Genomic DNA, 13,934 nt, shown 5'->3' on the forward strand with positions numbered 1-13,934 from the left:
AAGTTGGTATGACCCTGGAGGACCATAAGCGCACTGGGAGGCGGACATCGTCTCTCTCTCTCTCTGCTCGGGTAGCTGCTCTGTGCGCACCGGGCGCACAAGAGGAAGCCGCACATTCTCCTCTCCTCTCTCGTCGCTGTTGAGTAAGCTGGACCAGCGAGAACAGCTTCCAACCGGTTTTTTCGCCGGCTACAAAGCGGTATAAAACGGATACAGTATGCGCACTGTTGATGCAGATTGTACCGTTTGCACACGGAGCTCATAGTCTAGCGCAGAAGGGCCAGCATCGATGCGATGCTTTTCTATTTACGCCGTTTATGTTGTTGCTATACATAGCGTTTATTTTAGGGAAGCCATCATCCTACATGGAAGGGCAGGCGCGCACTTCTGCCGGGGCTTGCTGCTGTCATTGTAGTTGCTGAGGTGAGTGATTTTTTTCAATTATTAACTTAATGATAATGTTTATGTTGAGCATGTCATGCTCCAAACATGACAATGGAATATGATATGAAAGAGAAAATCTGTCAAGGACCCCTAAACTGACACAAATTGGACCACAAACCCCCCCCCCCCCATTTGATAGGATTTTATCCCAGGGGCCCCCCATCTAAGGAGATTTTTGCTTTTAGATGTTGTAGTACAGAAAGTTCATGACCAAAATAGTCATACATCATTGTGTTACTTATATTGAAAATAAATGATTCCCCTTTTTGCTGTAGACCCCTCAAGCGGGGGTCCCCCAGACCTCACTTTACCACTGGTATAGGCTATTAGAATGATCCTCGGTGTGTTTGCCACAGGGGACATGCCTTTTTATTGTCAGAATGCAGCATTTCTCTCGGTAAACAAAGCCTGGTCTGTGGTGAGCACCGGCATTCCCCACTCTCTCTCTGAGCCTATACTCATTATGAACTTACTTTGTGTGATGAGAGGCACTTGGTTGATGCTGCCGGAGTGATGCAGATAAAGTTACAAATTATTAATGAAAAAGGTATTGAAAAAGACTTATGTCAGCCTCAAGCACAGGAAACAGGAAGGGTGTTCCTTCCCCCCAGGCCTACAGTTAGGTCTGTGGTGTGAGAGTTGAGGTGGGCGTGGGGGTGCAGTCAGTCAGAAGCAAGTGAATCAGGGCAAAGGCCAGGTTAAGGTGCAAGTGAAGGCACTGTGGCAGTGCAGCTTCCCCTTTCTCCTCCTTAAAGGTGTGGTCTTAGAGAAAGGGACAAAAAGCCGAGCGGATGGGTTAGCCGGCTGCAGTTAGTCTGTCAGAGTTCAGGACCTCAGACGGGTCACCTGCCTGCTTGGCTGGTCCAAGTGCTGCCAGCAGCCTTCTCTACATCAAGGCTTTGCGTAAGTATTTTGGAAGCAATTATAACTGATTGTCATGGGACTGACTTTGAGAGTTAACTTCTGTGTGCTTCACTGATCATGTAAGCTTTTTCTTTTCTTTATTTTTATTATAAAAGTAAAAAAAAAAAAAAAAAAAAAAACTAATCTCTCAAACTAGTGGTTTTGTTGTAGAGTTTTCTTTTCTTATTTTTTTCTACCATTTTTCTCCCAATTGTACTTCGCCGATTCCCCCCATGGCCGTTACTTCAAAGTCTGTTGTTTGTGTCTCCTCTCCACCAGGAGCCCATCCTGTGTCAAAGCTGTATCAGATCCCAGCACAGCAGCAGCAGCAGCAGCAGCAGCAGCAGCAGCATGGCTTCATCTGCTAAAGCCCCGGACGGAGGCTGGGGATGGGCGATCGTCGTGGCCTCCTTCATGGCCCAGTTCCTGGCCTATGGAGCCCCCCAGTCGGTGGGCGTCCTCTACCCCGAGTGGCTGCACATCTTCCAGGAGAGCAAGGGCATGACGGCCTGGGTGGGCTCGCTCGTCTCCGGAGTGGGCCTAATAGCCAGTGAGTAGCGCACATAATTTAATAATTCTCGATGCGGGTCCATATCGGGGTCAGTACTGTAGCTTTGAAAAGCCAAGTGAAATGCCAATTCAATTGGCGACCGAAAAAAGAGGAACATGCTCATTTGAGTCGTTTCGTCAGGAAAGTTTCACAATGTGAACGGATGTTGACTTCATTTAAAATATTACAATGCCCACAGAAATAGACGTGAATTAGGGAGATTCAGATATGATGTCATCTGTGAGCTGCGGTAGCAACAGAAACTGCTCGCTGTTGGAAGAACGGTGGTCCTCAGCATCTGATAAGTCTGTGCTGAGTTGTAGATGGACCTTCTTTCTGACATGCCGTTATGGGGCGATAATCTGCTGACGTGCGCTCGTCGCTGTGTGAGAAGTATCTGTATGGTGCTGCCAAAAGCAGAGCAATGTAACAGTCGTCTTTACACCCTAAGATTGCTGTTGCATATACTGTATACCACATGATGGCAGTGATAAGGAAACAAGCCCGCAGACAATATCCTCGTTCAAAGTCTGCACACAAAGTCATTCATCTATAGTGGCGATATTATATAATAATAACTACTGTGCAGAATCACCCTCCTCAGCTCTGTTCCGGGATATATTGTGAGGGCAGAGGGCTACGTACCCCGAGGCAGTTGTAATAAAATGTTAAGTACAGTATTCATCGTGGAACATGTTTATCTGCAGGTTGTGAAGGAACGCCTCTTACTTTAGTTGGTCTTAGCAGCACAGTGATGCTCAACTTGTGGCCCGGGGGGCCAGATGCGGCCCGCGACAGGGGGCTGACTGGCCCCCTTATCTAAGAGATGTTTGGTTCATTTTCTTTTTAGAGAGAGCCTTTATTTATTTGTTTATGAAGAGGGTTTACTCTGAACAGATTTGAGAACTGAATTGAAGTGACCAAACTGAATTTCGAACTTTTCTTGTTTATTGTTATGGGGGGAGGGACTACCATCCACTACAGAAGAAAATTATATTATTAATCTTAGTTTATTAACTGGCCCCCCCTGGCCTCCTGTCATTTTGCAAAAGTGGCCCCTGGTCAAAGCAAGTTGCGTATCCCTGGTCTAGTGGTTCAGCAGGAGGGAGAGAAAAGGCGATGCCATAACAAAGATAGGCACTGTGTGAAGAAGCCGTTATTGATTTCCACCGGGAGCAAGTGCTCCATGCCATGAATGTAGGAGGAACATTAAGCCCTGAATCTATCAGCACAGTGAGGAAAGGAAAGTGAGGGAGAGAGAGAGAGAGAGAGATAGAGGAACCCAGAGGAAGACTTAAGCAATTAATTGTGCGAGTCAACATTTTGTGTGAGAGGTTTCATTTATTATATTAACTTCCTTGAACACAATAAAGCCATAACACAGTCTGAAAGTGTGTGGAAAGCAGCATGGTTAAGAGACGCACTGGAGAATGTAATCGTAATTATTCCTAACGAGAGAAAAGCAAGAGGGAAATAATATAACGATATCAAACCCACTCATGAATATGATGTTTTAAACCCAAACCCTCAGACACCAACCTCCCTGCAAACACTACTGCAAGAGATATCATATAGATAAGCTCTGCTACCGTGTTGCCTAAACAGGATCAGTGATAGTGATAGATAGATAGCGCTCTCGAGTTGACATTTACGACTGAGCTCGCCTTCCAGGCCGGCCTTGCTTCTGGCTGCCGCTGTTTTTCCAAAGAGGTCAGGGAAGAAAGCATGAGTGGACAGTTCTTAGGCCTCGGGGCCTGGCACAGTCCTGCACACACGTGTCCCGGCTGATCAGCACTGCAGACCCCTCCTCCTGGCAAACAACCACAGGGTCTTCCCGCTGGCTGGGAGGGGGGCTAGGAGAGAGAGCGAGGGAGGCGTGCTACTGTATATGACTGGCAAACAGAGTCGTTCAAACACACCCTCAGTAGGGCTGGTTGATCATTTAATATGGTGGTTTATCCCCTTTCAGCGGGATTATATTGTGATGATAGGGTGATTTGGGATATCAAGACGCACACTTCTGCTGTCTGAACTGATGAGAACAAGCAAATTATATATATATATATATATATATATATATATATACGGTATATACGCACACACACACACACACACACACACACACACACACACACACACACACACACACACACACACACACACACATATTAATATGTATATACTGTATATATATATGTACGTATATGTGTATATATATATACACACACATATATATATACACATATATATATATATATATATATATATATACACACACACACACACACACACACACACACACACACACACACACACACACACACACACACACACACACACACACACACACATATATATATACAGTATACACACACACACACACACACACACACACACACACACACACACACATACATAGTGATATTGATTACAACCACACCATCCAGCCCTAACCCTCAGGATATCAGAATGCTCATCGACCATTCGATATTCCTCTGCACAGCATGAAGCTGGGGGTGGCTAGCTAGCTACACACACGCACCCTGGCTTTTCAGTCAGGCCATTGTTTTATTTGAACAAGACTGTAATTAAAATCAATGTCACTGTAATGTCCGACCACCAAATTATGTTGTTGTGGTGGTGGCGTCTGTTTGTCTGTCTGTCTGTCTGTCTGTCTGTCTGTCTGTCTGTCTGTCTGTGTGGGTTTGTGTGTAGACACATTCTTCCGATAGTAGTCACCTGTGGTCCCATTTGCCTTTATATGTGTCTTCTCTGAACATTAGTGTAAAAAGAAAAGCATAAAAGTGTGTTCGAAATGCATTGCAAGACAAACTGGAGATGATAATTAGAATCAGCTCAAAGTTAATTATAGCAGTGGCACGAGAAAAGCGTGTCATGTGGCTTGAAGTGATAAGAGCATTATGCGTCCTTGTTGTGCAAATAGTGCCCGATGTCAAAGGGCGTATGACTCCAGTGTAAGATGACGCCCCCTCTTGTGGTGAGAGGGGGGCATCTGTTTAGCTAGGATAGAGAATCCCCCCCATTTGTTTTTGGTTTGTGGTTTAGTGGCAATCCTCATTGTTTCTTACAATCTAAGTGTCCAGATTCCAGACTAAAACACATGAAACAGCATCATATCTGTATTACTCTTTGTTGATTGTTTGTTCTCTCTTCACCCTCCCTCCCCTCAGGCCCTGTGTGCAGTGCCTGTGTGGCCAACTTTGGGGCGCGTCCCGTGACCATCTTCAGCGGTGTCATGGTGGCGGGCGGCCTGATGCTCAGCGCCTTCGCTCCCAACGTCCAGTTCCTCATGTTTTCCTATGGGATCGTCGTCGGTAAGGAAACTCCCAACCAAAACCTCCTGTGTGTTTTGTACTGTCTTTGTTAGAAGTCACAAGGACAAGGGCTTTAGTGAGATAATACTTTAGCTCAGAAAAACTCTAATTCATTGCACAAGTGCCCACATTAAAGGTACAAGTGAACAAATAGGTACAGTACTAAGAACTATAGGACGAATCAGCGTGACGTCACTTGCCACCCAGAAATGCGGAACCCCGCGGGCAGTTAATACTATGAGTTGTGCCAAACAAACTCAATATCTCAAAAACTATACATCACATCGCTTATATTTTGACATTCTGAGTGAGAGCAGAATTAGGTCAAGAGTTTGATGTATAATATATGCATGTCGTGTTAAAGTTGCGTGAACAGTCACAGTTTTTAAAATGTAAACAGAGTCAAGCCGGTTAGAGCAGACACTCACGCCTCGCGCCACTTGGGCTCCATAGGGTTCCATCGTATTGAGCAAACGTTTCAGCTACATGACTAATAACGATCAAATAATGCTTTTATAGAAATGAGCTATTCCTTATTCATTTGCGTTATCCCGAGTTTTAAACGGGTAACCACCGAATACCCGGATAACAGTTGACACCCCCCGAGGTGCCACTGAAAGTATGTACATTTTTCAGTGAGAGTAGAAGTCTGAGCAGTGCGGCATTTTCGGTTATTGCCGTCTATATTTATGAGAGGCGTTGTTGACAGCAGTGTAAAATAAACGATGGCTTAGAGACTGATGTCCATGTGACCGCCGAGTCCCCCCCGCCCGCCCGGGGTCCATCACCACAGCTGCTGTCCAACATTAAGTGACAGCCAAAGCCGACGCTGAACGCGGACGAACCTCATGGCAGTCCGTCACGCGTGTCGAGGAGGCCATGCATATTTGAAGATGGCATGTTTATTTTTAGAGTCTCCTCCTCTCTAGATGACGGCTGGCTGGCTGTGTGCTCTCTGCGCGCAGGCAGGCAGCACGTGCAGCTCTGCTTCTGCTCACCACAGGGCCTCTTGGATTTCTTGAGTCATGCTTTCCTAATTGTATTACCACAGTCAGACCCTGAGGGTTTTGCACTGCACTGCCCAGAAAAGATTCCTGTATAGTAAATAGTCTTTACAATGCTATATGTGTATTTACTAGATACACACGCCTGCGACAACAGTAAATGACGTTGTTTTGTAATAACATACAAAAGTCTTAAGCGCCCTAGATTTTTTTAGCTCCGACCAGCAAGTCGCTCTGCTGATTGGTTGGTGTGTGCGTGCGCGTGCGTGCTTGCGTGTGAGTGCGTGTGAGTGCGTGTGTGCGTGTGTGTGAGAAGGTGTGTTTCTATTCGTAGATTTGCATAATGTGGTTGCAGCTATTGCGATTTCACACTTGTTTTGATACCAATTTGGTGTTGGATGTTAATTTGTTTTCTCCATTAGTGTGTCAGTTAGACTGCTCATTGCTACGTATTCAAGCCTGCGCAGTACCTGTTTCCACCTGAGCTAATGAAAACACCTGTCTGTTGTTGTCCTCTCTCCTGCTACAGGCCTGGGCTGTGGGCTGGTCTATGCGGCCACGTTGACCATCACCTGTCAGTATTTTGACAAGAGGCGCGGCCTGGCCCTCGGCATTGTCACCACAGGTACTGCAGCCACCCCCACCACCCTGCCCTGCGCTCTCTGGGTGCTCACCACTTCTCCATGCTCACTCCTTTCATGTGTGAGCAGCCGCGAGTCAGGGGAAGCCCAGGTAAACACCTGCAGTGTAGTCGGCCTAGTGGGGTAGGGACGAGGACTGGTGACCACTGACCACACCTGGTTGGCTGGGAATCAAAGCTTTTATGGTAATGTTCTGGGAAGGTCAGCTGTATCTTTTGAAGATGTTTTGGACCGCGCATCACTAGGAACCAGATCATGATCCTTTTTAAGGAGTTTTAGTAGCAGCACCCAATTTATAAGTCGGTCCATTATTGATTTAGTTTTATTGAGCTAACCCACAATAAAAATATCAACGTTAGACGCAGAAGAGTTAGCCTAGGCTAACCTATTAACTTGTATTGACTAGTACGAAGTAACTAGTAGTAAATCTCTGCCTTCCTCTGCTCACCCAGGCACGAGTGTGGGGGCGTTCGTCTACGCCACGGCGCAGAAGGAGCTGATCGTGCTGTTCGGCCTGCCCGGCTGCCTGCTCATCATCGGGGCGCTGGCGCTAAACCTCCTGGCCTGCGCCGGCTTCATGAGGCCCCTCAACAAGCCGGGTTACTACCTCAAACAGAAGGCCGCCCTGGAGCGCAACACGGAGGAGCAGCTTTTCGAGAAGCCCGCGGCGGAGGAGCTGAAGATCACGCCGGGTTCCCCCGTCAACGCCGCCTCGGACAAAACGCTGACGGTGAAGGAGCTGCTCATCACCATCGACGCCAAGGACCTGGCCGTGCAGACCGGCAAAAAGAGCAGCAGCTTCTTGTCCGGCGTAGCCATCGTGAAGGTGATCAAGAAGAAGCAGCGGGCGTACTCCAAGTACATGCACTCCATCGCTGACATCATGCAGGACCAGTCCATGGTGGCCTTCTGTATCGCCGTCTTCCTGTTCAGTCTGGGCGCGTTCCCTCCTGTGCTGTTCATGGAGGACGTGGCGCAGAGCCAGGGTCTGATCGAAGAGGTCAGCTTCATCCCCCTGGTGTCCATCGTGGCCATCACCACCGGCGTGGGCAAGCTAGTGCTGGGCGTCCTGGCAGACCTCAAGTGGATGAACAGCATCTACCTGTACGCCTTCACCCTGCTGGCGGCCGGCGTGGCGCTGCTCCTCATCCCCGTCACCAACAGCTACATGGGACTGCAGATCCTCTCTGGCGTGTTGGGCTTCTTCTCCGGGAACTGGTCTCTCACCTCCTACATCACCACCAAGATCGTTGGCCTGGACAGACTGACACAAGCCCACGGTATCCTCATGTTCTTTGGAGGCTTTGGGATCCTGCTTGGACCACCTGTTGTAGGTAGGTTTATCTTGATCTTATTAATCAGTAAGTATTGATTAAGTCATAAATGACTGGTTAGATTGATGGATACGTCGTGGTTAGGGTTAGCATGGTAGACGTAGAGTACAGATACAGTATGTGCAGAGAACAAACTCTGTTTTAAGGTCAAATATTTCCCGAAACATTTCAAACATCCGAATGTTGACTCAGTGACTCAGAACGAGGCAGACCTCAGTAAGGAGTTGGCCCGCCACTCTTTAGCTGACTATTGCGTCTGTCAGGAACCTTTTGCTGACTAATACTTACGAAATGCCTTGTCTTGGTTTCTCCTCCCCACTCCTCCCTTTCTAGGATGGTTCTTCGACTGGACCCAGTCCTATGACTTGGCCTTCTACTTTAGTGGGACCTCTGTGGTGCTGGGCGGACTCATCCTCTTTGTGCTCAACCTTCCCTGGCCCTGCTGGCACCGGAAGAAGAAGGAGGTGGAGAGCGACCGGCCAGAAGTCCATTACACCAGCAACTGTGACAAAGTTGCCTCGGTAGCCTGAACATTGAAACCTCACATAAGGACTTTTAGCCTTGCCCACTGCTGCCCAGCAACGGTCTGCTGATAAAGAGTGTCCACATCACCTCTGACAAGAAGTTTACTTCCTCGACTAGGGAGGGTTCTCCCCCCTCTTTCTAGTGCCAGGTTTCACCGAAATACCTGACAATTCTTTTGAAATAGACTGAAGTAGAGTTCTTTTGAACCAGGCCTTTTGTCTGTACCTTGCCTGCATTTCTCCGAGTTCACGATCACAGATGTTTTTTAAAGATTTGACTCAGATGCCTGTGTCATATTTTATATTATCGCCTCATTTTACGAGGTCAAACAATATTGTTCAACTCTCAGATTCTGGATTATGTTTACTTAGGTTGAACAATGGTTTTCGCGTCTGTGGGGACTGTGGGATATGAAGAAAAACAAGGCATTATCTTACATGATCATAACACCGGGGAGAAAAACAAAACCACCATTTCCCCCCAAATTCCCAGGACTCTCACCTGGAAAAGACAATAGACTGAACTGGAACAAGGGAGTGCACTTTATAATCATTATAAATCTAGCAGCACATTGTTTTTTTTTTACATTTAATTTTAGTTTATCTTATTTACTCCTCTATTATGTATCTTACCAAAGCACCGATGATGGTGGATGCCTGTCAACATGTAATGCCTGTTGAATATTACAAAAGCCGTGCTTGATAGAGAATAACCTTTGTTTTAAGTGCATTGACGTTGGACTGTCTTTACTGTTCTTTACTGTCTGAAATGGTTTGGAGTTCCATAGATACTGTATACCTCCTGCTCCTTGATCAGACAGAGACCTCATTGAACAGTTTCATGCTGCCTGGAAAGCATAAAATGACAGAAAAAAAAACACAAGCGCGATCCTAGATCCCACTCTAATCGCATGCTGATTCTCTCTGTGGCATGACGACGATCCGGACCGGGCTGGTCCTCCCATCACGTTATGTTTAGATGAGTGTGTGACGGTGTGTCTGTGTGTGAGATATTTTGTAATATTTTGTAATAATTCCTCTATTCTAAGTGACTTTTATATGCACTGAGCCAGTCATAGATCCACAATGTATTTAGGCCTCCTGTAAAATAAATGTCATTGTTAATTTGTTTCTAAGGAATAGATCATTGTGCTCATAATTGTAATGAATATTTTGCAGTATGTTTTTATAATCACTTGAATGTTGTATGTAACAATATACATTAGGCACTACAAAACTCTGCTTGGTAGTTCCAGTTATTTACATTTCATGTGTAAGGCTTCAGCCTTATCTGAAATGTATATCTGGGATATTTCTGTCTTTTGTTGAAGGTATTTACAGGGTTCAAATGAAGTACAAACACTACCGTCTGTCTGTCTGTCTGTCTGTCTGTATTTTTTTTATATGGCAGTATTATACTATTTATGTCTGTTATTTTATTTAAAAGGTGCCAATAAAACATATTTGAATTATTGAGTATTATTGAGTGTCTTTTGTAAGACATTGATCACGGAGTTAGACTTGACCCACAGTAGCATAGTGGCCATATTTGTCAAAACTTACATACTAGGTGCCATGCTGCCACTGCCAGTGATGTAATATAACAAAGTATAATACTTTGTTACAGTACTTCACTTTTACTCCACTACATTTCCTAAATAAAGTATATTTTTACCCCATTACATTTCCCATAATCATCTTAGTTACAAAGTAACTGAAAGTAAAATCTGAAGAAATGTGGTAGCCTGCAAGCAAGGTTTAGCACTCCATTCCAGTAGGTGGCGGTAATGCACCATAACGTTGCTGTTCGCCAACCGGCCGCTGTTGAAGATTTCCACTGGCCCTCTGCCCTTTACTTGCTTTTACTTGTACTTTTAGTTTTACTAACTACTTTAGTTCTACAATACTCAAGTACATTTATTATCAGGAAAATTACTTTCGCTACTCCAGTAGCCTACAGTAAATATGATAACTTTACCAAAGCATCTTTAACACAAAGAAGTCTCACTTAGCAACCCTACTCGAGGTCACCATGGTTACGGTCACGTGACTAGAAACATAAACACTCTTCCTAGCTTACAAAAGCTAACAAACTGGGAAGGCTAGCTTCATTTGAGCAGTGTTTCCCGTCGATTTAACGACCCAAGTTGTAACGTTACGGGCAATGGCGATAATTGGCTTTCATGTTTCAGACTTTCCGATAGCTTCAGAGAGGAAGAGCGTCTTGTTGAAGAGTAAAAAGCACGTTTGAAGTTGGGGGGGGGGGGGTTGGATGGAGAGCTCGCCGCTCCGCTGAGCTGGAGAAAATGGGAGCAAGCGCCTCAATATCGCTTTGTGTAAGTTTAGCTATTTTAACTAAGTTCACGATGTTGCTCCGCTGTTTTGAGGCCACATGTCAATCGATCACACTCTGTTTAGGGCATTTGAACTGTTAATGTCAGTAATGTGGAGCAGAGCATCGCTCACATCATGCAATGAGTGCATCATGCAGTGGCGTGCACAGACATTTTGGGGGGGTGCAGGTGCTCAAGTGAAAAAAGGGCATCTTGTGCGCCGCGCTGCGCGGAACCGTTGCAAGAGGCAGACAAAAGTTTCAATAGGCTATTTCGTCATTTGGCAATGTTTAATGATATTTATGGTACAGTAAATACAAAATTACTGCGAGTGTTGTAATGGAATGGAATGTAGCGGCTGGTGCATTGTTGTCCAGGGAGGGGGGCTATATATAGGCGTGGACTATGGGGTTGGAATCAATATGATAATCATAAGGATTCTTCTCAATATCAATATCTACGTTTCACGTATGCAAAATCAGTGTTCATCTCATTGAACTGAATGGTGATGTCAAACAAACCTTATATTTTCAAATAATATTCCTGCCATACCTCATTTGATCAGTTTTTAAGTAACATTTGCTTGTCATCATCAATTTAGACAGCAAAAATGTCACTATTAAAATAACTTCATATCATCACGATGATTCCACTGAAAGACAACAATAATAGGCTATTGAATTATCGTCCACTCCAGCCCTAAATCAAGCAAGTAGTAATGGACGTTACTAGCTACTAGAAACGTGTTGAAAAGACCCGAGTGTATTTTCTTCCTCTGTCTGTAGCCTGTTGTTTAATGGCAAGCTCAGGGTGATCTGGTCCAAGCTCTTTCACTCGATGCTTCTCCTGTAAAGTCCGTCTCTCAAACGGCATCGTTTTGAGTGACTTCACAGAATTTTCTTTCTCCATTCTTGCAAACTTTTGTGTTTTATGGCAGTTGAAAATAAACTTCTTTGCTTCGCGCGCGTGCTGCAAAGCCGTCGGCGTGGGACTGCTACTAGTGTTTATATATACTGCATCGCTACCCTATGGTCGCTACCCATCTGCGTAGCCTAGCCTACATCACGACACTCACTCTACCTGACCCCACCTCCACCTGGTCACTAGATACGTGCGCCCAGAGCCCTCCCAAATCCCTTTGTTTTTGAGAGTGAACAGCGCATGTGCAACTACACAGATCCTGATACTCTAATGATCTGCACTGGTGGAAACCGGAAGTAAACCGGAAGTCCCCGGACGGCGTCCGTGGCAATTCGGTGCAAGAAAATGTTGACCCAAAAACAGTACACATGTAGATAATTTATTTATTATTTATTGCAGATTATATACTCACTATCTAATATTCACCTCGCTCATTAAAAAATATATATAGCCTATAACGTTTTATTTCCCTCTTCTTCATGTGGATAAAGTAGGTGGGGCGGCGCCCTGGCGCCCTCTAGTGGCCGGCCGCCACTGGACGCCATGCACGGACGCATATCCCCAAACCCGGACAGCTAGTTGGGGGACACGAGTGACGTACTTCCTCCTTCTTTGCGGGCTTTTCAAGAGGTCAATTGTCCGCTGCCGCAAGTCCCTTTTATTTGCAGATATCTGACAGTCTATGTGTAAAGTTTCATATTAAAATGTGCATGATAAAAGGTCCAAATACCTTATGAATGTGCCTTTGATAAGAGAATGTCCTGCAAAACTAGCAGCATACGCCTTCAGACAAGGGTGTCACTGTCCGGATTTGGGGATTTCAGCGCGCAGCTTTTTCCACCATTTCCCGACTCTGGTAAGGAAAAGGCTATAGTGAATGATTAAAACAAGATGTCTCCAGAAGGATAAGAAGTTTGACTTGTGGTTTCAGCCATTAAGCCATTAAAGTAGGCCAATTGAAGTTTCTGATGTCTGTATGTTGAACTTTAGCCAGCCAGAAAATGTCTTCTTTCCATGCAGAGCGACTCGCCTTCTGTGAGTATCCGGAGACTCAACGCTAAGGTCAGCCCAGAGCCCACTGCGCCAGGCCTGGGTCCAGACTCTGACACGGAGGCCAGAGCTGTGTTTGGTGTTGCCCTGGAGAAGCTGAGGGAAGATGGGCAGCTGGTCTGTGGGGTGCCACTCGTGTTGAGCCACATGGTGGACTTCCTAGATAGGAATGGTAATGCAATAGAGGTGCCAAGGTCAAAGCTCACTCTGTGCTCAACTTCTGTTCTCAGGCACATCCTTGCTACAGTTCCCTCTTTCGCTCTTGTGCTGTTCTTTCATTTTCATCTCTCTTTCATTCTCTCTTTCTGGCCTCCCTTTCACTTGCTCTTGCAGTGTGCACAAAATACTACATATCACTGTGGAGACCCGTGTTCATTTCCCTGCAGCGGTACTTCCAGCTTGGTCAGATGTTCCTACTGACACAATTGGCCGTTGTCTGCGGGTGGGAAGCCGGTGGGGTATGAGTTCTGATCGCTGCACTAGTGCCTCCTCTGGTCAGTCGGGACGCCTGTTCTGTGTCAGGGGAACTGGGGGGAATAGCGTGATCCTCCCATGTCCTGCCGATGAAACTCCTCGCTGTCAGGTGAAAAGAAGTGGCTGACGACTGCACATGTATCAGATGAAGCATGGTGCTAGTCTACAGCTCTCCCCAGATCGGCAGAGGGGGCGGAGCAACGACCGGCACAGCAGGGGAAATTGACCAAGTACAATTGGGGAGAAAAGGGGAGAAAAAGCCGGGATTTTTGGGGGATAAAAAAATCATACATCATTTATCAAGTTTGTACAGACTTAATTACATCTGCTTCCCGCAGGAGTGCACCAGAGGGGTCTGTTCCGTCTGTCTGGCTCAGTGGTCCGGACCAGGCAGCTGAGGCTGCGGTGGGACAGTGGAGAG

At 45.9% G+C, this 13,934-nt stretch overlaps 2 protein-coding genes across 2 annotated transcripts in view; both read left to right on the forward strand.

Annotated features, from left to right (window-relative positions):
* The first annotated feature begins 320 nt into the window (after positions 1 to 320).
* LOC310788924 (monocarboxylate transporter 9-like) lies at positions 321 to 9,056 on the forward strand. Its single transcript, XM_083650512.1, has 6 exons — positions 321 to 423; positions 1,627 to 1,897; positions 5,089 to 5,232; positions 6,766 to 6,861; positions 7,330 to 8,211; positions 8,545 to 9,056. The coding sequence occupies exons 2-6, from the start codon at positions 1,699 to 1,701 to the stop codon at positions 8,739 to 8,741; spliced, it is 1,518 nt and encodes a 505-aa protein (XP_083506638.1). The 5' UTR covers positions 321 to 423; positions 1,627 to 1,698; the 3' UTR covers positions 8,742 to 9,056.
* Positions 9,057 to 11,041: 1,985 nt separating this feature from the next.
* The window catches only part of LOC310789093 (protein FAM13A-like), a gene marked incomplete at its 5' end in the record, with an annotated part of 36,897 nt that continues 34,004 nt past the window's right edge, over positions 11,042 to 13,934 (forward strand). Inside the window, 3 exons of the mRNA XM_083650689.1 lie at positions 11,042 to 11,071; positions 13,010 to 13,211; positions 13,852 to 13,934. The exon at positions 13,852 to 13,934 is cut by the window's right edge and continues 127 nt beyond it. Of these exons, the coding sequence (XP_083506815.1) occupies positions 11,042 to 11,071; positions 13,010 to 13,211; positions 13,852 to 13,934 (315 nt within the window). The remainder of the gene's footprint in view (positions 11,072 to 13,009; positions 13,212 to 13,851) is intronic.

This window comes from Poromitra crassiceps, assembly GCF_964638095.1.
Source record: "Poromitra crassiceps genome assembly, chromosome: 14".
NCBI classification, from domain to species: domain Eukaryota; kingdom Metazoa; phylum Chordata; class Actinopteri; order Beryciformes; family Melamphaidae; genus Poromitra; species Poromitra crassiceps.